This window comes from Mustela putorius, unplaced genomic scaffold (assembly GCF_011764305.1).
Source record: "Mustela putorius furo isolate JIRA1106 unplaced genomic scaffold, ASM1176430v1.1 tig00000508_pilon_pilon_pilon, whole genome shotgun sequence".
NCBI classification, from domain to species: domain Eukaryota; kingdom Metazoa; phylum Chordata; class Mammalia; order Carnivora; family Mustelidae; genus Mustela; species Mustela putorius.
Window position 1 is genome coordinate 1,785,606 of NW_025421402.1, and position 25,844 is coordinate 1,811,449.

General features: G+C 55.8%; 1 protein-coding gene across 6 annotated transcripts; it reads right to left on the reverse strand.

The window, feature by feature from the left end:
- Positions 1–2,368: 2,368 nt before the first annotated feature.
- Positions 2,369–22,115, reverse strand: TMEM9 (transmembrane protein 9). 6 transcript variants are annotated; one of them, XM_013058126.2, is made up of 6 exons: positions 21,964–22,115; positions 21,340–21,450; positions 20,153–20,244; positions 14,467–14,575; positions 11,979–12,110; positions 2,369–3,424 (listed from the first exon to the last, which is right to left on the reverse strand). In XM_013058126.2, the coding sequence occupies exons 2-6, from the start codon at positions 21,412–21,414 to the stop codon at positions 3,272–3,274; spliced, it is 561 nt and encodes a 186-aa protein (XP_012913580.1). In that variant the 5' UTR covers positions 21,415–21,450; positions 21,964–22,115; the 3' UTR covers positions 2,369–3,271. The 6 variants fall into 6 exon arrangements, with proteins under 6 accessions (XP_012913580.1, XP_004756319.2, XP_044936926.1 ...); XM_004756262.3 differs by having other exon boundaries at positions 21,349–21,450; positions 21,964–22,114; XM_045080991.1 differs by having other exon boundaries at positions 21,349–21,450; positions 21,879–21,964.
- Between the last annotated feature and the right edge of the window lie 3,729 nt (positions 22,116–25,844).

A 25,844-nucleotide genomic window follows, 5' to 3' on the forward strand; every position in this document is an offset into this window, starting at 1 on the left:
GTGGAGACAGACAGTAGACTCCACGGTAGTCAGAGGTGGGTGTGGAGCCCATGGAAGTTTCTTTGAAGAGCAGAAGACCCACACCTGTTAATAGGCTGAGAAGGACCAGGAAATTGGGTGAGGTTGGAGAGCTGACAGAGGCCCCAGGAAGAAGGGGATGGGTGTGTTGGCTTTGAGCAGGAAGGACATACTACCCTCAAGACCACAGGAGAGGAGGCCAAGATAAGTATGAAGAAAAACTTTCAGGGGGAGTGAAGAAGTTGAGATCACACCTACTGGTCTTGATTTTCTTAAAGTAGCAAGGTTAAGATCTCCTGGGGTATGGAGAAGGGGAAATACAGGAAGGTGGCCCAGTGACCTCCGGAAGGAGTGGGTCATGAGAAAGGACTCCCGCCCAAGGACTAATGTCACCCCTCCAAAGGTAGAGAGGAGGTGGGGGTGGAAACCACAGACTTCTAGTCTCTCTTAAAGCAGGGCAGAGCTGCAGGGAGGAACAGTCAGGCTGGGCTGTGGATCCACGGCTGGGGTTTTGCTGGTGATGAGTATGGTGGGGGCATGGAAACAAGAGTACAGGTGAGATGGAGTGGGTCTGAGGGAGAGATGGAGGCGAATCCACCAGGAAGCGTGCTGGCCTGTCCATTCCCTGCATGTCACCTCCCTTGGAGCCACACGAGGAGGTGCTAGCTTCAAAGCATGGCGACCAGTTCTAAGGCTCTAGTCCCCAGGGCCAAATCCGCCCAGTGTCTTCCGGGTAGGTCCAATCCAGGTAGGTCCTATGTCCGGGGATATAGGATTTCCGAGTACAACACTAACGTTCATGTCGCACCGCATGAGATGGGATAGGGTGTCCCTTCTGATCTTTCCTGTCCTAACAGAAGGGATCCTAACCTCTGTTCTGGGTTACCAGCAAAGCAGTAAACTCTCCTTTGCTGGGCTCCCCGTTCTCCCATCATCCACAGAAAGAGGAGGTCCACTCTGCACGAGTGGTCTAAAAATCAAGTTCATGCGTGTGAAGTGAAGTATATGGAGGTATTTGGCTACCAGGAATTCTTATGGAAAGTGAACATTCTCATTTTTCATATTAATTTATCTTCAAATATTTAGCTTATTCATGGTGACAGCTGCTTGCTTCCTATCAAATTCTTAAAACCACCAAGGACTGGCTGGGTCCACCGCAGGACTGAACCAAAACTCAGACACACACAGAACTCGGGGTCTGCCTTGGCGGTGCCATTTAGCGGGGACCCGGCAGTGTCAGATACCCACTTCTGGACTGGTTAATCTCCACAGGTTAACACACCCATCTGCCCACTTTTGTCTGCCTCTTGAAACCGCGCTGCCCCCTCGGCAAGCATCACAACGCACCCCATTGGTCTTCTGGAGCAGAGGGTGGCCCTGGCGGGCGCTGGTCTCTGCCAGGCACACAAAGAGGGTGGAAACGGAACCAGGGCTGGCTCCTCTGCTGGTGTCCCACCCGGGGCACATGGAGCTCCTGTCAGCCCCCTCAAAAACCTCGCTCAGACTCTCTGCTCAGGATCCCACAGTCATTCTGGCCCTTCTCAGCTATGTCCCTTGCTTACTTCCAAGGCCACCTCCCAAGTGTCTGCTCTTCCCGGAAGCCCCATCTGCATGTCACCCCCTCCCATCCCCTTTAGTACTTGTACTGGACTTTAAACTTGGGCAAATCTTGACAAACTAAAATCCCCACCTCATAGTTCTCCCGGGACCCCCCTCACCAAGAACCCAGCACAGGGCCCCACACACGGAGCTTCTCCATACCCGTCTGCTCGCACAACCTAAGGGCAGAAACTTCGGGTAGACCTGCCTGGTCCCTCAAGGTGCACGGTTTCTGATGGCGTCTTGAACGCAGCCCACGCTGCACCTGCCAGGAGGAGCAGGGGGGACCCTGATGGTGCGCACGCTTGCTGCTCCAGGGCAGTTCTGTTTTCCTGGCTGCCCTGCTCCTCTGAAGAGCCGTGGGCTCTCATTAGGGAACATGTATGGATTTTGCAGGGAGCCCTTTTTACTGGGCTTGTAAGACAGTGACAGCAGGCACTGTTCAGAGTTTAAGGGGGAATCTCCCACAATGGTGAAACACAAGTCAGCTCTCAGGGCAGCTCCCCAGGGTCAGTGGAGCGAGCTTGGGAGGAGCAGTCCCCACCCGACAAGCAAGCGGGAATCCTGGTGAGCCCTGGGCCTCTGCAGGAGCCCACTGTGGGCCCTTCCGCTGTCCCAGGACTGTCTAGGCTCTGCTTCTCTGCCCAGACCTAGTAAGAACTAGGTTCTCTGTCCCCTCTCCGGGACACAGCATGTATCAGATGACCTGCAAAACACTCCCAGCTCTCTAGATCTCTTAAAATCCAGAAAATGAGAGAAATAAGACAATTTAATGATGGCTTCCTTGGTTTACAGACAACGGAAGGACAAACGTTTCTCTCCATGCACTGGTACAATGAAATTCAGAGAGGAGTGGCAGTCCCAGGACAGGAGCCGTGGTGTTCAGAGCCACTGCCTCCGCCTCCTGGTCGCATGGTCCCACCAACTGTCTGGCTCAACAACCACAGACCCGGGGACATGCGGGCTGGCCCGGCCTCCTGGGTGGGGCGTGAGGGGCCAGGGGCCACAGGGAGCAAGGCGCAGCGGCACTGCCGTGCGTTGGTGGAACAGCGTGTGTGTGTGTGTGGGGGGGGGACAAGTGTCTGGATGTGCCCTGAAGACAGTGCAGCTCAGTGGCGTCAGCTGTCCCATCAGAGCCGTCCTGAGGGCTAGAACCAGGCTGAGCTGGGGCTGAGGTATCGGGGTCGGGAGGAAGGTGGCCAGAAGACCCATGGCGGAGACAGAGCACATGCTGACTGCTTTCCTCCCGCATACTGAGCTCTTGAGGACCCAGCTCTATCCAGCAAAGGGTAAGGACATTCCCAAGATTTGGAGCTGGAGGAGTAGCAGTGGGGGAAGTAAGGAGGTACAGACTGTTCCAATCCTGAGGCCAGCTGACACATCGCCGCTCCGCCCGGGCCTGCCACCCCCGTCCCCTCAGGCCCAAGCACTGGAGCTGGCAAAGCCGAGATCAGGGACCCCAGCACTCTTCCCAGATTCAACCAGCTGACTGTACCTTTTCTAAAGAGAGGGAGGAGAAGGAAAAAGGCCACGGGCTTCTAAAGAGAAATCCCGGGAAGGGCAGCACCAAAGGGTGGGGAAGGGAACTCTGGCTCCGTCCAGCGTGGGAAGCTGGCCGTGGCCTCCGGTCCTTGGCCCAAGCTCGGCGGCCCGCCTAGCTGAGCATCTTGTGCCGATCGAAGACTGTCTTGCGCTGCTCCTGCACCTGCAGCTTCCACCGCTGCTGCGCGCCTTCCACGCGCTCCAGGACGGTGTTGGCGCGAGGGCCCCCCAGGGAGGCAGTGGCAGCCACCGCAGCGCGGGCGTCCTGCAGCGGGAAGAAAAAGGACAGAAGAGTCAGCTCTGTGAGCCAGGGCGGGTCTCGGAAGCCTGACGCAGAAAAAATGTCTTTAGAGCAATCCCAGAGGCTGAGCCCCCCAGACTGGGAGGCTGGACCTTCTCGCCAGCTTCGCACTGCCAGAGGGCCTTGTCCCACACACCAGGCCAGAGGCAGGCTCGGTGTCTGGAGAATGTGCAGGGCAGGCCCTGGGAAACAGGGACACTCTGGGAGGAGTATGATCTGGGGCTCCAGTTACCACACGGCTATAGTTCAAGCTGGGTCCCCGGCTGCACCCCACTGGCTCTGACCCTCAGGAGGAACACTGACTGTTGGGACTGGGACCTCACTGGGTCAGCGCAGAAGCCTGATGTCCTTTGTGGCTCCAGGAAATGCACCAGTGTGCCCCAGCGCGGGTAGCAGGGTGCAGAACTCCCCTGTCCTGCCATCCATGGCCTAGGGACAGCTGGGAGGCCAAGGGGCTTGGGCCCAGCTGCCCTGGGTAGGGAGCACATGCGTGCCAGCGGGGAAGACGGGCCCACGGAGGAGTCTGCAGGGGACCTGCTCCGCCAGTGGCTGGGACACCCAGCTGACTGCCCCTGACTTTCACCCAGCTGAAAGAAGGGATGTCACTCACTCAGGGAGTCAGACAGGGTTGGGACTCAACCCCAGCACTCCCATTCCAGAGCCTGCCCTGGCCCCTCTCCTCTGAGAGGGGTTAGGGTGGCTCAGCTCCTTCTGTGTGTGCCCTGCTGAGCCCCTTCTCCTCTGCTCTCGGAACCTCTCCCATTGTAAAAAGCAGCAGCTCCCCTAATTACCACCTGCCTGCCTCTGAAGCTCCAGAGCCTGTGCATTTCCTGCAGGACCCCAACCTGATCTTTGGGGGGAATTAGAGCTGAGGGCCAGGCCCACACCCCCGTGGGGATTTCCTCCTTCGCTCTCCCTGCCTCTCATCTCCTGCCACACATCTCTTAAGGGATTAGTACACCTCTCTAAGCCCAGAGCCGCCCAGTAAATGCAACTCTGCTTCTGATGCCCCGCGCTGGCACAGCTTCTGTCGCCCTGCAGCTGCCAAGCTGGGGAGAATTCGGGGGGAGGTAGGCAGAGGTAGGGAAGGCAGAGAGAGCTGGCACTTGCAGAGGTGGCCAGCTAGGGGTGAGGCTGGGAGATAGTTCACCGTTGCCGTAGAGCTCTGAGTCACTGTCTCGTGAGGGACACTGCCTCCCTGGGGCCCAGGTCCAGGGCCCAGAGGAAGGCTTCCTGGGCCCTGCAGAGCTGAGGAGCCCAGCGACACCAAGCACGCAGGTGCCCACAGCGTCAGGCAGGGGGCGCACTGAGCCCAGAGTCGGACTCCTGTGTTCTAGGGCTGGGCTCCCAGGGGCCAACTTCTCCAGGCCTCAGATCCCAGCTCACCCCAGCCCCCCTGGGGGCCCATCTCAGAAGGATAGCCTTAGCCACCTGGCGGCTTTGGGTCCCTGGACAAGTGACTGTTTCTCCAAGCTTCAATTTAATACAGCCAGTCCTTCCAGACTTTTGTGACTGCACTGTCCGCAGGCATGACACGCACCCAATGACCCCGTGGGTGTGCACACACACACACACACGCACACAGGATAGAGAAGTTTTACGAGACCATTAGTATGAGGCATTCTGATATTCCCTGCTCTGCTCTTCTTCGTTTTTAAAAAAACGCTGGTTATGATTCACAACTGATCTCACGACCTAACGGCTTACAACCCGTACTTTGAAAACACGGTTTAGGAGGAGAAGACGGGTACGACAAGGTTAGATAAAATCATATACATCAAGTTCTCGGGATGCTGGCGGTCGCGGAGCAGGAGCTCAAGAAAAGTTTTGTTTTCTTCCTCCCTGCACTTCAGTTCAGGGGCTAACACTGTGGAATCCAACAAACCCGGCTCTGAATCTTGGTCTCACAGCTGCCGGAACAGGACCCCGGGCGAGCTAGCTCATTCTCAGAGCTGTTTCCCTGTCGGTGGGATGCGGACAGCCGGGGCTGTGTCTCCAGCAGGCCGTGCAAGGAGAGTGTCTCGCGGCACCCGGCACACAGCACACGCTCAGTTCCCAGCAGCAGCTCCTCCCGCCACACGCCAGCTCTGGGGTCTCCGAGGCGCGAGGAAGGGGAAGATGCTAGTAGACCACTGCTCGAGGGAGCTGCCTTTGAAGAAGGACCACGGCCCCGCACCACTTGTCCATCCTGTCCCTTCCTGGTTCGGATGCACCAGCTGGGAGCTATGGGGGGTCAAGGACAAGCCTCTGGGTGCCCGGGGAGGGGAGGTGGGCACTGCAGTCCCCCTGGGGAAACTGTGAGCCCACTGGGACCTGGCTGTGCTGGCCAGCTGGCCCCCTTCCCTGCTGTCCTGGCCTCGGGGGCCCAAGGGGTTTCTCTCCCTCCCCACCTCTCATCCCTGTCCCTCTGGGTCACACGAGCAGCGCCGGGGTGTGAGCCCGGGAGGCAGGCCGGGAGGGATGGGCCAGCTCCAGCCCAGCTCCTCCTTGTCGGCTCTGCAGCTCCAAAGAACGTCTTGAGGAGGGGAAGGCAGGGGAAGCCAAGAGCAGAGCATTAGGGAACACGCTGAAACTCACCGCATGACCACAGCATCATTTGTTTCCCCTTCATGTAAAGTCTTAACAAACAGCTCCTAAGTGGGGGAAAGCTGCCGCTGAGAGGCTCCGTGTTTCCATTGCTAATAGTCTGATTAAAAGGTATTAGAGCTTCCACGTCTGTTCTAGAGAAGCCCAGAGTGGGGCCTCATCTGTGCCTGTTCTGCTGCAGAACGGCAGCTGGAGGCCGGAGAGAAATCGCACCACGTCAAGCCTCTTCCCTCTGAGGCGGGGGCTCTGGGGAACACAAGGCAGCAGGAGGGCCGTTCAGAGGGGAGGAAGGCACCTGGATCCTGACAGGGTGTCAAGGGATGCCCAAAGGGACCAGAATAGCATGGTGATGACAAGTGTCACTGTGTGCCAGGGGCTCTGTTAAGTACTTGACGTGGGTTATGCCCAGGCGAGGGGGGACTGGGTGGCACTACTCCCGTCTGCAGACAAGGAAGCTGAGGCCACGGGAGAGGAGTCCCCTCGCTGCCCCGGTCACACGGCCCTGTGGCAGCTGAGTGGGAGCTGGAACCCATGTCTGTGTTCTCTCGCCCCAGCACTCTGCTGGCTGCTTCTTTGGCTGGTGGCTCCGAGGAGAGAGCCAACATGGAAAAACAAAGAAGCAAGCCAGTATCTTTCCACGAGGTCAGAATAAGTGCACAGCGCTGGTAAAGGCACTGGGGATCGGGAACCCTTCTCTCTGGGCCTGGGAGGCCCCAAATCCTAGTGTGCACAGGCCAGAGTTGACGAACACCATCAACACGGCCCGGAGGAAAGCTGGCCTTCCCATGCAGGAGCACTGCCTCCAAGTCAGCACCCAGCACCGGGCTGAGGACAAGGGGACGGAGGGAAAGAACTGCCACTTAGAGCTGCACTCCCCCAGCCCTCCCCAGTCCTGGGAGTGGGGGCAGGACAGGCAGCGCCGTCACTCACCCGCTCACACAGCTCGGAATGGCCCGGGCACAAAGCCCTCCCGAAAGGGGACTACATGGCCTCCCTCAGTTTTCCAAGTTTAATCCAAATCCTTCCTGCTGCAACCAAACCCCACTGCTTCCCTGCGGCAGAGCTCTGACTCCCACACCTGCCAGCCACCCTCCTAAGACAGCCCACAATGCCATGTCCCCGCAGACATCCTGCTTGCTGACTCGGCGACCACAGATAGAACCCGTGTGGGCACAGCACCCCGGCCCCTGCTCTGGCTGAAACACATACCCCCGGCCTTGATGCCCCCGCGGCCCCAGCTCCGCAGCGCCCCCGGTCCACACGGCAGCCCCTCACCGCCCAGCCTTTGCTCAAGCTGCGCCAGGCCTCCCCGCCAGTAACCACCGCGCTGCTGATGTGTTCAGACCCTACCGAATCTCTCATAGTTAAGGAGGAACAAACACCTGTCAAGCTGGCCGGTACATCCTCACGGTGAGGTGCAGTGAGAACAACTAAAGCCAATCCACACGGGGAAAGGCACACTCAGAGATCATGCACCACGGCCAGTAATGGCAGAGTCGGAGTCGGACCCAGAGCTGTGGTTCTAACGCCCTCTCCTGACAATGGTGCTGGGAGCCTCCCACCGGACACTCTAGAAATGGCTACTGAATCACACACCCTTCTGTCCGTCCTCAGAGAACTGTCCCCATCAGTGTCCCCTTCAGGGTTCTCTGCCAGCCTCCCGGGGCGAGGGCCCTCGGCACACGATGCTGCCCGACCAGCCCTGGACAGGAAGGGAGGCCGTCCCAGAAGCCCTGAGCCTTCTCGTCACCCCGGCTCCATCACGACCCCGGGTTACCACCACCATTCTTTGGGTTCTCCACACATCCCTCTCACCCTGGGGGTGGGTGGGGAGAACCGTACCTAACCCCGAGAGCTGAGAGCTCTGAGGACCCCTGAGAGCTCAGGGGGCCCACGCTCCAAGTAGCAGAGACATCGAGAGCCTCATGGAAAACCTTATTTCTCGCTCTTCAAAGAGGGCCAAACCCGTACATCTAAAAAGCTCTGTTTGCCGTTTTTGTCCCAGCAAACACGCTTGCTTCCTCCTTTCAAAGGGTGTCTGAGCCTGGGGATTAAGCCTAATGCTGCCGGAATCCCAGGGGAGGCAGCGCTCAGCAATCAGGGCCCACTGAGGCCTGCCAGCACTTTCAAAGGGAACACGACAGGCTTTCATCTCCCTCCTGGGCGCTGGGGCTGGGGCTGTGGGGGAGGCCTCCCTTCCTCTTCCAGACCTCTCGCCCCAGGGCAGGAGAGCTCTTGGCTACAGGATTTGGGGGAATGGAGCCAAGGGCCCCCAAACCTGGGAAGTGGTCCAATCCCCAGATCTCATGTCTGATTGGATCCCAGACTTGGGGTAGGGGGTAGGGCAGGGGCAAGGAAGCCTGGACAGTTTCCTCCTCAAGGTCACTGAGTTACACTACACGGGCCTGGGCAAACTTCCAAAGAACCTGAGAGGTCCCATTCCAACTTTCTTCTTTTTGGAGCGAACACTACATCCCTTACACCCCAGGGCAGACCCCATCCTTCTCGCTTCCTTCTTAAGGGAAGCACTGTGCAGACCACTAATATCCCAAAGACACAGCTTCAGCCCTGGCTCTACTGCTGTTTGGCCAGGTGGCCTCGGGACCTGCTCTCCTTGTCCCCCATGCCACCCCACTACCCCTTGTGCACCGAGACAGGTGGGTCACCAGAGTTCCCCCCCGCCACCATACAAGGCTAGGGCCACTGGGTCTCTGCAGAGATGAAATCTATTGATCCTAGTGTCCCCAGAGCAGCTGAGCTGTCACTCTCCCTATGCCCTCCCTGAGCTGGCTCGGAAGACCCCCCTGCCAGGAAGCCTTCCCTCCTAGACTAACCGGAAGAGAAGTCCCCAGTCCTTGTCTAGTAAAGAGCCTCCCAAGCCCCTCGCTTTCTCCCTGACGGCCACGGCTGGACTCCTGATCTTGCCCCGTCGCGTCCCAGCTCATTCACTTGGCTTGGGCTCTGTCTTGGGGCCTCAACACCCCAGGGCAGACCTGAGCTCCGTAAACCCACATAGTAGAGTTGAGGGGCCAGCGGGAAGAGGAGAAGCCCCATGCATGGGAGAAAAATGGATCTGCTGAACCCCCAGGAGGGATGACTTAGGGATGCCCAAGGTGGGGGCCCTGCACGGAATCATGACGTGAGGGGATGGAGAGCTAGGCCAAGTGCTGGGACGAACGCTTGCTAAGGGTGCTAAGCTGGTAGGCAGACTCCACTCACAGCTGCCCCGAGGGGGTCCCTTAGTCACCTCCAGGTACCGGGGAGCTGCGCTCTGCCCCATCCACCACGTATCTGTGCAGAGATGGCTGCGCCTCAGGTCAAGGGCATCAGAACTCAACACCTTTTATTTCCTTCTAGAACATCGGGGTAGCAGGTGAGGGGGTGTCATCGCCCCCCACTCCCAGGGCGGGAGTCTCCCCCACAGTGGGTACATGGGCTTGCCAGCTTCGGCTTGAGCTGCCTACGGTGCCCCCACCACCCCTGCAGGCCCTGAGGATATGTGGCCCGACAGCACTTCCTGGTAGGACAATCCTCCTTACTCAGCCAAAGTCTGCACCCAGGGAATGGACACCCTTGGATTGGAGATCTACTCTCAGAACTGGATGGCCACATCCAACCCTTCCTCTCCCCTGAGTGCCCCCTCACACAAATAGAAGCAGCTCTGGCTTAAGCCTCGGAGTCTCCTGGGAGAGAGGGGCCTGGGCCCAGACCCAGAGATAGCAGGCTGCCCTCCCCTCTGGCACCACATCCAGGACGGCAGGAGACAAAACAAGGCCATGCCCAAGAGCCATGCATTCCAGAACAATCGCAGCATGGGCTGTGTAATCACGGGCCACATCTCTCAATTACTCCCCCGGCCAGGACTGCAATTACCACCTTACCCCTAATCGCCGAGTGTTATTAGCGAAGCTCCTCCCCATCAGAGCTGCTATTACCGCACGTTAATAACCGGGTAGGCACGCAAGGTTTCCTCTTGAACACAGACCACCCAACTGCCAGTGCCAACCCCCCAGGCCCCAGCTCCAAGGGGCGAGGCCCATCCTCCCTGCTCCTGCTCGGGCCGGACTCACATCAGCAGGAGACTGGGGGCAGGCCAGGAACAGTCCAGCCACACACCCGGGATAAGCAACAGAGCCCGTGTGATGGCCCGGCCTCTCTCCTCGCCAGCCTCGTTCTAGTGCTTGTGCCGGCCCAGACCCACGACACCCAGTGGCTGCACACAGAGATCTGAGCCTCGGACCCTCTCAGTGGGAGACCCGACCTTTCCCATCTCCAATCCCGTGCCTGACTGGTCTAAACTGTGAGTTCAGCTGATGCCTGGTGATTTCTAGTGACCCCAAACACTCACCCACCCAACCCATCATCAACTGTGTCACTAAGTGACACTAAGCTAACTGTGTCACTAAGAAGTAGTCACTAAGACTCTTGTTAAATCTCCCTTTTAACTCCCAACTGTGGGTCCTTGTACCCTTGGCTTTACTGAGGTAAGACTAAGCTCTCTTCCACCAACATCGGAAGGCTGCTATCTTGAACCTCCTCGAGTTTGGTTTGTTATTTTTTCAAGCTAAACATGCCTCAGTTGCTTCAACTTATTCTCCCAGGACGTGGCTGAGAGGCATCACCCTATCAGCCCCTCTGTACGTGTGCGGATTCGCGCACTCCACCCTCAGCCTGGAGACACACAGCATCTTCTCGCAGCAGGCAAGCACTAAGGTCGGTGCTGAAAGACTGCTCTATGCCAGCATCTTCTCACAGCAGGCAGGCACTAAGGTCGGTGCTGAAAGACTGCTCTGTGCCAGCATCTTCTCACAGCAGGCAGGCACTAAGGTCGGTGCTGACAGACTGCTCTGTGCTTTCTCCAACTGCCCACAGACTGTCCTCAGGGCAGCGGGGCAGTAAGGGCTGCCCTGCCTCTGGGTACCTCCGCTCTGAGGCCACTGTGGGGGCTGTGTGGTCCCACAAGGGGACAGCTCCGGGCACAAGGGGTGAGGACTCAGTACACAGCCCGCTCATCGCACCCCTGCCGGGCCAGCTGTGCACGCACACTGCCTCTCGCTCCCAACAAGAGCCATTCACCATCACCCTCCTCTGTCCCACCGAGGGCTTCCTGTGCAGGGCACCTGTAACCCCTCAGCATGGGGACAGATGGAGGAGGATGACAGTGGCTGCTAGCCGGGCCTGGCCTGACCCCCAGCAACCTTGACCTGACGCATTTGCAGGTGGCCTAGAGTCAATGGGTCCCCACCTTCTTTATCTAATCGCACTGAAATTCCTTAGCCTGACATTAGAGGCCAATAATAATCTGCTCTAATCTGGCCGGCTCTGTTGGACGCTACTCCTACATGCCTACCTTAGCCTCGAAATGCTCCAGATTCCTCAAGCACCCCAGCACCGCTGTCGACCTTACTCCTCGTTGGCCCTTAAAGACCGACTTTTCCTTAAGGCACCAGGTTGCGCTCTGCCTCAAGCAGGCACTCAACCGATGTCCACAGAGTCCCTACAGGACAAACCTGCTCTCTCCATGTCTACCGACTCAACACCAGCGTCTGAGCACCCAGGACATGGTTGTCTACATGTGACTGGCCCAGCTTGGTCCGTCTCCCCTCAGCCTGGAAAGGCAGCATGACAGGGACAGAGGGCTCCACCAACGTATACATGGAGGCTGATGCCAGACATCAGCAACACTGCAGGGCAACGTCCTGCTTCATCCGTTCCCTGCTGAGGAAAACTCTGGAGTCTGGGTGACGTGTAGGACACTGAACAGGAGAAGAGCCAACTGGAGCATGGGGGCGGTGAAGGCCACGGATCCCCGCCTGGGCCTCCACGATGCTACTGTGGTTCTGCCCTGGGGACCTATAGGCTTGGAGCCCAGGACCCCCGTGTGTGTGGGCAGAGGGACTGGCAGGGCCCCAGCACCCAGAAACCCGGTTACCTCATTCTCTTCCTCATTGTGCAGCTGCTCAGTGTACGCATCCGGCTTCCGAATCAGAGGGTCCACCAGCATCAGGAAGGCCATGTAGAGCAAGAGGGCCCCCACCACTGACAGGTAGATGACAATGATGACCTAAGGGAGAGAGCCAGCTTGCCCTGTGAACTAACACCCCAGGCCAGGGTGGCCACACGCATTCAGGGACAGAGGCTGTCTTGAGTGCCACACTGGGGAGGGGCCTGGAGGCTGCAGGCTTGGAGGCAAAGAAAAAAGGGACAGGGCGCCCTATTTTACATATATATCAGCTCTGCTCTAAACCGAGGGGACCCCACAAGAACAGCGGACATAAGAACAGATCGTGAAGGAAGGCATGATGCTCCTGGGGTGGGGAGTACGGAAATGGGGCCTACCTGGCTACCTCTAAGGAAGGGGGAAAGCAAAGGGACACAAAGTAAGAACAGGAAAGAACCCGCTGGGGGAGAGGCCTGAGGCCAAGCCCCAGGGCATGGGGGCTCACTCCCCACTGCCAAGAGCAGGATAGGGTAGGGAGCTCCAGTCCTGAGAGGGCACACCCATGGGCGGAGGGGGACAGGCTGGCAAGAAGGTGTGCCCTGAAGGCTGGCGGTCCTGCATGGAGGTGACAGCCAGTGGCAGAGTGGCAAACCTCTTACGTACATGCAGAATCCCACAAGCTGGAGTAACTTTCATTTCACAGCAAAGACAGATTCAGTGAGGCGAATTCAGTGCCTCCCAGAGCAGTGCTCTGGGCACTTAAGACAGAACTCTCCAAGACATTCAGTGCCACAGCCCTTACAGTGGCATCACGAATACACCTGTTACTGAGACCAAAGAAGCACCTTTGCTCGTGTCCAAGTGCCCATTGGGCGGTCACTACTCACCCGAGAACCAGGAGCCTAGGTCCCAAGGTCAGCAAATGGTAGAGGTTTTTAAACCTGAACTCAGATTTACTAACTCTGGCTCATATGCTTTCTCTACTTCCACAACGCCTGGCCATCACTGGCCTGTGACTTCAGCCTTGGCTGCAAAGGGACTGTGATGAGCGATAAAAGGAAGAGAAAAACCCTGGGACTTTCAGGTCAAAGCTCAGCTCAAAGGTCAAGGTCAACTACACCAGCTTCCTCCCTGACTGGGGCTTCCGTGTTCACAACTCTTTAAATAAGGCGAGGTCAGACCTCTTGCCAATACCCCGAGAAGGGCAAGGGGAAGGGAGGCGGAGTCTCCAGCAGGCCGAAGCTGGGGGGTGGTGGGGGCTCGTAGGGTGGAGGACTGGAGGGAACCTGCGGGGTTAGGAGGTGTGTCTGATGAGGTCCCTGTATTGGGAAGTCCCTTTCTGCCAAACAGGGAGAGGCAACACTTGGCTCAGCATTCAGTCTCAGCCATCTGGTCCCCAGAGGGTGGGCCCTGGAGCATGTTCAGAGCAGGAGAAAGACGCTCCAGGAGGGGCTGGCCCAGGAGGGAAGATAAAAGGAGTTGAGTCTGCACAGCTCGATGAGGTGAAGACTGAGGGGGGGGGGGGGGACGGCAGGTGCTTCCCATCAGAAAGGCAAGAACACAGAGGACCGCAGGACAGGGAAGGAGCTGCCAGCTCCCTGGTCTGCGCAGGACAATAGCAGGGAGCACCACCTCCCTCCTGAGCCTCAGAAGGAGAAACCTGAGGGATTAGGCAGTGCCGTTAAACTCCTCAATTCCCTTCTGGATGCTACTTTTAAACTCTCCATAGGACCGGCAGAAGTAAATTGAAATCCTGGCCAGGAAGAGCTCAAGTTAGAAATCAGTACGCGGGGCCTGGCTCAGGAGTTAGAGCCCAGACTAGGAGACCCCGGGGGAGGCTCTGGTGGATGAGCTTTTACTAGCATTTGTGGTGGTCCCTCGGAGCCCACCCAGGGGCAGAGGAAAGGACAAGCTCCCCACCCTCACTCGCTATTGTGGTCAGGTCTACTGCTTCTCTCCCAAATTCACCCAATAGCCTGCAAGAATGAGGTTCGGGGCCGAAGCCCTTCCTGCCCAGGTCCCACCACGTGGACACCATGCCCTGGTGCACAGCTCTCGGGGGGGCTTTTCGGGAGACTGAGGCCATTCTGGAAGCTCAGTTAGATGGGGTGTTCTGGGAGGGCAGCCTTACTGCTCTGTTAGCAGCATCTGGGATGTTGCCTGGAACTTAAAGGCACTGAAAGAGGCTTACTGAATGAATGGAAGAGAGAAGGGGGAAATTGGAAAGAACAGGAGGAAAAAAGTGACATGAAGCGCGGCTCTCAGGTTCCCAGCCCCCCATGTAACAGGAGCCACTGGACAGATGTCTGAGGACAGAGCTGGCTCCAAGAAGGTGTGGGAAGCAGGCCCCTGTGTCTGTGACAAGCCAGTCCAGAAGCCAGACCCACAGCCAACTGGAACGTTCCAGGATACAGGAAAAGACTGAGGGTGCTGGGCAGCTAGGGAGTGGGACGGGCCCATGCCCCGAGCCCCGGGCTACCTTGATGGTGGTGGTGCTCCGCTCCTCGTACTTGCACTCACACAGCAGGCAGTAGGCCTCCACGTCGTGGCCGGGCACCGGCATGGGCTCCACCACGTGTAGGCAGTTGCTGGAAAGAGACAGACGGGGGTGGTGGGAGCAGGCCCACCAGCTGGAGGGGAGACGGAGGTGAAAATCCCCTTCCCAACCCACCAATCCACCGGAAGTGCACATGAAGTACCCAGCTCTCAGAAGTGCACTTACATGCGGACCTGCCGCCCTCAGCTGCCTTTGTGTCCCATGGTGTGCTCTGCCCCCTCCACGGGGGCTCACCCAGTCCCAAGATCTCCAAGTCAGAGCTGGGGAGGCCTCGAGTGGAGTCGGGGACTGGAATCCCTAGTCAGGACCACCCTGTGGCACCCTTCCATCCAGCTGCCTACCAGGCACCACAGAGACAGCCCCCAGGGGCCTCACACTCCCCAATCACCTTCCATCGCTCCGGCCCAGCTCCCGGGGCTATGTCCCCAACGGCACAGAGTACCCCGACCATCCACTCCGCCGACCAAACCCAAACCAGCAACCACCTCTGACGCTCCGTTCTCCCCTCACCTATGAAGCCACCAAATGCCCGTGATTTTACCTCCTTAAAAGTTCCCAAGACCCACCTTCTCTATTGGCTCCCACTGTCCTGTCTCAGCTCAAGGTCTCATCGTTCTGTCCTCGGACCAATGCCCCAGACTCCCCACTGCCCTCGCGCCTCTCATCGGGCCTGCGCCCGTATCACCTTCTTCACCCGGCGGCTGAGCGGTGTGAGCGAACGAAGCTCCCGTCACGTCACCCCCCACTTAAAGTCTGAAGCTGCTCAAGGCCTCCACAGGGCCTCTAGGCTGAGGCCCACTGAGCTGCTGCCCCTGGGGCGCCCACGGCTGCGTCTCCTCCTCCCTACCATCCCTGCCACTGCTCGCCCCACACGCCCTCCTCCAGCTCTGCTGATCTGGACTCTTCTCTGAATGAGCCGTGCTCCTCTCCTTGACACGTCTTCTGCCTCCTGCCGGAATCCGCGGCTTTGCCGCCTCCCCTTCCCAGGCTCTGAATCCCTATTCGTCCTTCGTACAGGGATCTCCAGCCCAGAGATCTGACCTCTCCCCACAGCGGCCAGCTCCCCACGCTCATCCTGTCACAGCACTGACCGAACTGTGCTGTCAACCCACCTGTATTTGTACGGTCTCCCTGGGGAGAAGCTAAGTTCCTTAAGGACAGAGGCCTTAGCACCCAGCGCAGAGCTGGCAGAGCAGGGCTCGGGGAGGAGGCCCAGTGAGCAAGCTACTGCCAAGGGTGTTCTGAGGGCGCAGCCACTTAGCCCGCCTTTACCGACCCAGGTGAGCTAGAGATCACAGGCCCCACGTTTAGAAAGAGGGAAGTGAGCTCAAGAGGGCAAAGTGGCACTGCCACCACAATGAGGTCAGGACCCAAATCCCGATCCTCGGCTCATCCTTCATGTGACGCTCTGTCTCAGGGGGCCTGGGCCTGTGCTCAGCTCTTTAGTTGGGCCTCTCGATCAGTCTCGGCCTTCTTCAGATCAGTGGGTTTCAACAGGTCCGGTTCAAGACCACAGTGAACAAATGACCTCGAGAATGAACCTTGATCATTACCACTGGGGGAAGTCAACCACACTCTCAGAGGTTCGCAGAGGCAAACCAGGCATCACACTGCAAAGGACAGCCAGGTCTGGGGCTCTGCGCTTATGTCCTCCTCTCCGGGTTGCAGGGGTTGTACCAGATGACCTTTAAGGCCCTTCCAGCTCTGACAGGAACCCTGCAAGGGTCAATGGGGAGAACCAGGAGATGGCACCATTAAGGGTAGTCGGTGGAAACTGAGGCTGGGCAGGATTCTAGGCCCCAGCGACAACACTGGCAACACCCCTGTAGTTGGTGGTGGCCCACAGGGCCCACAGGGGCCTTGACCTGTGGTCAGCAGGTCGAATGTATAGCCGGGTGACTACAGTTAACAGCACCGCATAATAGGTCCTTCAAGTCTCTGCAAACAACCAGGCCTGTTCTGAGCTATCCCAGGGTCCTTCCAGACTTGGGCTGCGTTGCTGGCAGAAGCATCAAAGACAAGTGATGTGAAGATCAGGTGTGGAAATAAAAATGAGATGCCCTCTAAAAGCCTCCGTTCCCCTTAAAAATCCAGTATGTAGCATCCATGATTTCCTCTAAACCCCGGATGATTCCAGTTCCACCCCTGGGTAACAACTTCACCACATCACTCCCTGCTGCGTGTGTGGGTCTCCTATGTAACTAACTGCACCATTTCTAGACCTGCACGCTGCCCCTCCAGGAGGAGCTGACAGACAAGGTCAAGTTCATGCACAGCACTGATAATCACTGCTGGGACCTTCTGTTCTCCAGGAAGTCCCTATAAGCCTTCTGAGGACCAGATGCCTCCCTTTCTGAGCCACACGGGGTTCTGGTCTGGAAGGCCACTCCAGTGCTACAGTGGGATATGTGCACTCCCCACCAAGGGCAAGCCTGGTGGGGTGGCAGCGGCAGCTGGGAGGAGGGAACCCAGGTTCTTCAAACTGGAATCCTGTTACGGGAATAGGCTATAAAGGGGTTTGGGGAACAGTAAATGGAAAGCTGAAATCTTTCTGCTGTCTCTGGCCTCTTGCAAGTCGGTAAAACCCTAAACATGATCTTGTTCTCTAAGGATTTCATTTACCTTCCGGGGGACTGGTGGTACTGAGAGACTTCAAGGACTGGTCAGAGGACATTAAGGGCGAGGTCTACAGAGAAAGATACACTGGGTTTAATTGTCTGCTCCGCCACATCTTCTGTGATGGCAAATAATTTACTTATACCCTCTGGGTCCCCATTTCCTCCTTTACAAACAGAGGCTGGACTCATCAGTGCCTTTCAGGCTGTCTTCCCTTAGGTATCCCAGGAGCCACTGGGCAAGAAGGCAGTGGACGGAGGGGCTGAGGGACCGGTCTCTCCCGGCGCCAGGTCTGATTTTGTTTCACATGTTGTGTTTCCAACGCGGATTGTCTCTAGAAAGGTTTGATCTCTAGAAGTAAGAAAGACACTGAACTAACCTACTTGGTTCCCTCCCACTCTGGGATGCCTCTGCCAGTTCTCTCCTGGGCAGACCCACCAACAGAGCATCGCTGTTAGGGTTTCTGCCCTCCTGCAGGGGTGGTTATAAACTCCCAGCACTAGACGGTAGAACACCAGCAACGTGGGAATGTAAATGAGGTCACCTGTGAAGCCCGCAGCTCAGACAGTTCTGGCTTCGCTCCCCACAACACAGGGCACGAATATTCTCCCAGCCACGGACCCAGGTGAAGCAGAGCAGTAACAGTGGCAGAGACCTGAAGACTGGTCTCTTCTGGCCCATGCCAGAAGGTCAATCCCTACCCCACCACTACAGGGATGTCACCAATGTTGTCACTGGGTCCTAGAATCCTGCCTAGCCTCAGTTTCCACCTACCATCCTTAACGGAACTGTCCCCAAGTTCTCAATTTAAGAGAACTTGGAGACAGTTTAAGTGAACTTGTTCTTTGGGGGATCCCCTAATTCTGACTTGTAAGGAGAAGAAAATAAACTCTAGTCTGAGGTCTGGACAGCACTTCCTTCTCTCGGGCATCCACGCCTGGGTTTGCAGGTCATACTATCCCCTGGGGCCAGAGACAGGGCTACTAAAATCTGCTGTTGCCTCTGGGAGGCAGCCTTACTATCTGCTGTGGGGCTCAGACAGTCTCTCAATTTATTTACTCATGTCATCTGAGCTATAACTGCAACGTACAAGGAGGTCACAGGGGCTCCTTCCAAGACTTCACGTCTTAGAGCTTTGTGAATCCATCAGGACAGGCGAAACAAGACGCAAACAGTCTGCTGTGCAAGCAGCTCCAGTTTTCTGGGGCTGGGCTGTCTTATGATGAGTATCTATGTGACCTCTAACAAGGCCTGATAATATATATTAATATTAGCTAACATTTATACAGCACTTACATGCCAGACATTGTCCTAAGCGTTCTAATGACACAGGCATTTATAAGTGTGCACGTGTGCGCAAACACACACACACACTCTCTCTCAATACTCAAAATACTGCCATCCATCTTACAGATGAGGAAACTGAGGTACACTGGACAGCAAGTCCAGTGTCACTTGTGACACTGTCTCTTGTGACAAGAAGTCACTTGTCACACGATGAACAAGGGGCCAACCTGGATTTGAAGCCGGGCAGGCCAGATCCCAAGTCTACATGTCTAGCCAGTCTGCCTCTCAGAAAATCACCGACTATCTCAGAACTGGAGAAGTTCCAATTTCCCAAAGGCCGTGCTAACCAACCCCATAACCACCAAAGGAACTTTAAGAAAATGTTACTCCTGCTCCCTGATATTTCCTGAATTCAAATAGTAGGGGGAGAGGATCGAATGTACAGCAGGGAAACTATAGTTAACACCGTATCATATACTTGAAAGTGAAAAGAGCAGATCTTAAATGTTCTCACCACATGTGCGCGCGCGCACACGCATGCGGTAATTATTGGAGGTGATGGAGGTAATCACTAACCTTACCGTAGTAATATGTCACCATACGTATGTCCATCAGACCATCAGGTTGTACACCTTAAACTTACAGTGCTATGTCTAATGGATCTCAATAAACCTGAGAAGAAAGAAAACAACGAAACCCCAAATCTTGAGAGCAGGTGGTGCGGGGAATCTGTATTTCCTCAAAGCCCACCTGATATTAACGCACAACCAAGCAGGGAACCTGACTGGGACACCCCCTCTCTGTGATGCGAATCCTTTCCACAGTGCCCTTAGCAAAGAATCACCCCATCTGTGCTCAGATCTCTCCAAGGATGGGGCTTCCCAGCTCTTAAAATAGCCTGGAGTAGAAATGTTTCCTCACCTCACACTGACATCGGTTTCCCTGAAGCTACTCCTGAAGCTGTTTCTACTGGCTCCAATTCTACACTAAAAAACCACATTGAATACAACTGATGCCCACTGCCATGTGCCCCACTTCCCAGAGCATGCCAGCACTGCTCCTCGTCTTTGCCAGCCACCAGATGTCTCCAAGCCCTTTCCTCTTCAAGCCTCCCTTGCACCACTCCTTCTAGGATATGGTGCTGAAACCTCCCTTCCCCAAGCTGGTCTCTTTTCTCCGAATGAATCTGAGCTTCTTTTTCTCCTTTTTAAAGGGAAGCATCCAGAAATGAATTCAGGACTCCAGAAGTATAACTGAAATATCCTCTTTGAGTTTTAGTCTCTGCAATTATAAAAAGGAAACACTACCTATCCCAATCCATCCCATCTACCTTACAAGGCATTAATGACACTGGTACAGAATAACACACGTAACAGAGCTTTGCAAAAGTACACCAAAGGTCCTATGTATGTGGGCACGCTATCTACCTTGCCCAATTTCTGTTACCATTTTGCATTTCTAAGAAACACCCAAATCAAAGCAAAATAACAAAATCCACTTCTCTGACCAGGAACCCCTCAGCTAGAATTCAAGACACCTGGGTCCTGTTCCCAACTGGCTGTGTGACCATGGACAAAACAGTCCCTTGTACGCTCTAGTGGGAATGAAGGAGCAAGCTTATCCTCCAGGGATCCAAGAATCCCACTGAACACTTGTAACTTCAACTAGTGGTAGCAACCATGAGCCAGCCTATATGGCGCCTTACCAGTCCTTCTGTGACACATTCTGGTTGTAAATGTGCCCACTGATGTTTCTGTATGGCGGACAGATGCATTTGCAACGGATGTCTTCAGAGCTCTGGAAGAGAAAGTGCATGGTAGGCAGGTAGGCAGAGTCCCTGGCTTCAGGTTCTAGCAAGACTTTCAACTTTGAGTTCCCTGTTCCATATGTAAATGCTCTTGACCTCTCCCATCTCCAAGTTCATAAAGAAAGGACTTCTGCAAAAAGGATGCTAATATCATAGGACCCTCAAGACAGAAACTGTCCAGGTGGCAAATGAGACTCACAGAAAGCTGCCTAGGGATGCCATTCCCTAGTAGGGTGCTTGAGAGCAGGGGGTGTGCGTGTGACAAGGGAAGTGATAGCCCTCTATACTGGGCCCCACACCTGCTGTGTGCATCTTGGTCCAGCAAAGGTGAGCCCCTTCCCAACCACCATCCCATCTCCAACTACGGAGCTTAGGACTGGGGGAGGTAAAGGTCAGGGGTACACAAAAAGTGGATTATTTCCACGGGAATACCCACGCAATCCCTTAGAATGTTCCTCCTCTCTGAAATGGGTATAAGACACCACCACAAATACTTTCATTCCAATCAGGAATTCCCCAGAGGGGCTGGAAGCAAACCCTCAGACTCAACCTTACTCAAAACCTTGGTGACCTTCAGAATTTTAAATTCCACAGAGCTACCCAAGGCCAGTTCCGGGTCATTTACCCCTAAAGAATGGAAATTTCTCAGGAGCCCCAGCACTTAGGTTGGGTAACAGAAACTCTCAGCTGTGTAGGACTGCACACTGAAGGAGCATTTCCACAAACTGTATTACTTGGTTCTGCTTAAGTAGACCAGTAGACATTACAACCACCCCCGATTTTATCCAGGGGCAAAGGAAGGTGTGGGGAACTTAGGTAATTCCTCCAAACACAAACTCCCTCGCTGGGATCCCACCTAGGTTTGGTCTGATGCAGAACCCGTGCTCTGGGCTCCACCCCTCTCCCCTCACTCCACCCTTACAAAGGCCTGCGGTGTGGCACCCGCGAGAACACTCCCGAACCTATGGTCCACTGATGACTGAGGGACAGGGACGGAGCAGCAGCCCCCTCTCGGAGCGGGGGGTGAGGGGGCGGAGGCCCTGTCCTCAGGCACGGTGGTCGAGCACGAGGTGCTGCTGGCTCACCTCCCTCACCTTGTTGGCTTGCGCTGGGGGCAACAGCAAGCACCCGACCACGGCCACCAAACATAGGAGCTTCATGCTGATCAGGCTTGGGAGGCCAGCCAGACCGGACACCTGCATAAGAGACAGGAAGTCGAGAAGGGGAAAGCGGCCACACCACAGGCGGCACTCTCGGCCCCTGAGTCCTCCCGCGGGGACGTAGGAATGGAGTGAGGGGCTGGATTCAGCGTTCCAGGGCCTCCTAAAACCCTGTGGCCAAATACTTCCTTCCCTCCCCAAGTCTCCGGTTCTCCATCATCCACCTCAGCTCCTCCCTGGAGGGCCCGGGAAGAGGGGGCCTCCTCCCGGGACCACGGCCGCCGGGGGCCTGGAGTTCCTAGGACCAGGCCCCGCTCCGACCCTCGCGGCGCGTTCCACCGCCCTCCGCCATCTCCGCCTCCGCCCGCCCGCTCGCCCAGCAGCTCCTCCCTACTCAAGGCCCGATGAAAACTTTCGGGGTACAGGCTGGGAGCCCTGATCCTACCACCAAGGCCAGTGCCCACCTAATCAGGGGTCTCGGGCTGGCCTGGGACCCCCCGCGTGCCCCCGGGACCCCCGTACCCCACCCCCAACGCCCAGTCCGCTAACCTGCGGGCCCCGCCGCCGCCGCAGAAGATCCAGCTGGTCCCGCCCCCTCCCGGCCTCTATTGGCTGCCGGAGCGGCCTCTCAGCCCAACCTCGCTATCACCAAGGTAACAAGGCCCACCTTCGCCTGGGCTCGGAGGCTCCCGCGCAAGGGAAAGGAAGGCATTTCTCAAACCCGACCAAACAAGAAAAGGGAGCGTCAACCTTCCAGACGGGAACAAGGAAGGGTCTTGCCTTTGTGTGGCGTGTAAAACCCCCACAGCAGTGCTTCTCCGCTTCTCGTATTACACAACTCGGGGGTCCGGAGAGGGGCTAAGTGTGTTTCATCGTGTTGTTTTATAAAGAGAAAGCACTTTATAAGCTAGTAATAAAAACGATAACCTTAAAAAACCCAGTTAAGGGCTTTGTCCTCGCTCCCAATTTGGAAATGTTAGTTAGAGATGCAGATCTTTGCTGCAGAGGACTTTAACTAGGCCCCACCTCTGCTCTCCCCTCACTTAGCGCCCTGAGGAGAAGGAAACCAGGGGTGGCAGTGAGGTGGTGGGCTGGGCCTGCTAAGAGCGGGTTCAGCTGCTGCTTACCTGGTCTCTGCCCCCGAGTGCTATCTGGACCTGGAGGACTGGGGCGAGGTGTGCAAGGCCACCATGGGGAGTGGGGAGTGGGAGGCTGGTGGGGAGGGAGGGAGGGAAGTCTGGGGTGCTGAGGGGCAGATGTGAACTTCTTGCCAGCTGGGAGGACAGAGGAGCCATCCGAGTCCAGGGTACCAGACATGGAATGAAGCCACCCAGGCTTTGGCCCTGGTTTGGCCACTGAGCAGCTATGTGAGCTTGGAAAAGCCACCGCCCTTTTCTGGGCCTCAGTTTCCTTATCTATAAAAACAACCGATTGGATAGAAGGTCTCTTCTATGTGGGGATTCCTGGGAGCGGCCCACACCGGCAGTTGGGGGCTAGAACCGGCATATGGGGTGGGTGCCGGCAGAATTAAATCCCTCTCAGCCACTGCGGACTGTGGTGGGCTCCTTGTGTGGACGTAGTTGGGTTTATATTTGTTTCTCCTACTCATGTCTCATGCCTCTTTAATTCCACCTGGCAGACCACCGTACTCTTCATGGGCGCTCAGGAAAAGTGTGCTAAACAGAATTGAATAGAATTAAATTAAACCTCACTGGACAGCAGGCAGGAGTCACAATGGTATGACAAAGTCAGAGCTCAGTGAGCTCAATGACTAGGGCATGAATCCTGGTTTCCCCACTCCTTCCTAGTTGTAAAGATGTGGGTGGTTTGCTTCTTTTCTAGGGGAGCTTCGGTTTCCACATGCATCAAATGGGGCTAATATTACCTACCTTCCAGGGTTGTTATAGGAGTATAATGAATCTATATTGGCAAAGCCCCAGGAACAGTGGCTAGCCCCAGGTGGGAGAGGGATCTATAAATGGAAATGAGAGCTCGTTGTGGGGGTCAGAATGTCTGCTTTGGTGAGTGGGCTGGGGCAAAGGCAGGGTGCCTGCCACATGGGAGCAGAAAGGACATTTCAGGCCCTGGAAAAATACCCTCCTTCTCCCGATTCATCTGCTGTGTGGAGGTGAGGTTCTTCACGGGGACAAAAGCAATGGGGCTGAGTCTCAGTTACCTCTGAGGCCTGCCCTTCTGATATCCAACACGGAAGGTGCCCAAGGCTGAGTTCACCATCTTGCTCACCTACTGGAAGCCAGGTCTCCATCATCCTGCTTTTCTCAGGCTGTGGTGTCAAATTATCTTTAACTTCACTATCTCCTGTCTCCACATCTAGTCTATCTAGGTGTCCCCGTGGGACAGCTACATTCCCCTGCCTACATCCTGCCACAGCCAGCACTTCACTCCCTGAAATACACCCCCCTCATTTGTCCTCCTGCTTCCATCCTGTCTTCCTCCAACCCTGTTTTCAGCACAACACTCATGGCTCAGTAATCCCCAGTACCACGCTGTCGTATCAAATCCAGATCTTGCCACCTGGCATCCAAGCCCTGGCCGCCATTTCTGCTCCTCCCCCATCTCCTCTCTGGTTACTCCCCCCCCACCGGCCATCTTTCCCATACCTGACTTGGCTCACACCTGTCCTCCCATAGGATGTCCTCATCCCCTCAGCCCTGCCCATCCTTACCCTTCATTTCTTTCCAACCATTGTCCCAAGCCTTTCTCTTCCAGAAACTTTCAAGTTGACCCAGGGTACCCCATCCCCACCCATTCCTCCCGGTGCCCTTTGCTCAAGAACCAGACCGTTGACATGAGTCTGAACCTATTTATTCGATGCAATTTCACAAAGATGTGCCGAGTTTGTCAAGATGCAAGAGATAAGCCACATGTGAACCCTGCTTTCAAGAAGTGAGTAGTCTCACAGAGGAGAAATCATATGGTCAGGATATAACTTAAAATAGAAAGTGAGGTGTCACAGGAGAGTATTCCCCTCCGAATACTGTTGAGCACCATGCGCCAGCCTGTGTGATAGTGGCCAGGGATGTGTCACTAGGCAAGACCACCCTGTCCCTGCTCTCATGGACCTTGAAGCTTATCGCAGGAAAATGACAAGTCCACTCATAATTACAATTCCAGGTGATCTGAGCTATGGTGGGGAACATCTGCTGGGGCTGGGCCAGAGTGGAAGGCAGAAGAGTGGCCTTGCCCAAAGTGTCCACATCCGATCCCTAGAACCTGTGACTAGGGTATCTCCCATGGCAAAAGGGATTTTGCAGATGTAGTTAAATGAAGTTTGTTGGGCTGAGGAGAGCAGCTGGGATTATCCAGATGAGCCGAATCCGGTCAGAGGACCACATCAGAAGACTTTTCTGGTTGTGGTCCAAGAAGGAGATGACACAGTGAAGGAGAAGTCGAAGATGGAAGGGGCCGTGAGCCAAGGAATGAGGGTGACATTTAAAGCTGGTAAGGACAAGGATCGGATTCCTCCCTCTGCCCGCCTCCCCACTCCCAGAGCCTCCAGAAAGAACTTCACTTTAATTCAGGGATATCTGTGTGGACTTCTGACCTACAGAACTGTAGGCTAATAAATTTGTGTAGTTTGAAGCCACTAAGTTCATGGTAATTTGTTACAACAACAGAAAACAAATACGGCCAGGAGGATGGACAAGATTTGGAACAGAATTCAGGAGCCCAGTAAAGGTGGGGAAGGACATTCTGAGTAGCTCAGGGGTAGGAGGAGAAAAGAGTTGGCCCTGGGAAGACACAGGATGAGAAGAGTGAATAGTTCAGTTCACCTCAAAGCCAGGGCAGATGAATGAGAAGGGAGAGCAGAAAGATAAACTGGGGCCAGAACATCATGACAGCAGAGGGTTGATGTGAGCCAGGGAATGAGCCTAGACCCCTGGCTCAGGGGGAGTCTCAGACAGGGCTATAGAACCTTAGGCAACCTCAGGAATGTGCTGCCTCCAGCAGAATGAAGCTGAAGGTAACTTTGAGCTTCCTGCTGCTTCTTCCTGGGACTCTTGGTCTCCATCCTGCACTTTGCTCCCTACTCTTAGATTTGGAGCTCTGGAACTTAGACCACAGCCCAGTGCCTTGGTTTCCCCTCTCTGGTACCTGCCTTTACCCCATGAACCCTAATATTAGTTGACCTGAAAGGGCCAGGTCTTGACATCTGTGCCAGAGCTGAAGGTCTGGTGTCCTCCTCACTCCCTGCCCCACTCTTGGTTCTCCTGGAGAGGAACTGGACTGCTGTCATCACCCCCAAACTGTGCCTACTGTCCTTGGCACTGGAGATGTGCCCCTGCTCTTCCTCTACCCTCCAGCTTGTCTGTCCAGTACCTTATGGCTTCCAGCTTCATGAGATGATTAACTTCCTTATTTGTGAACCAACACCCATGTTTTAGTCCCCCCAGGGAATAGCTACACTA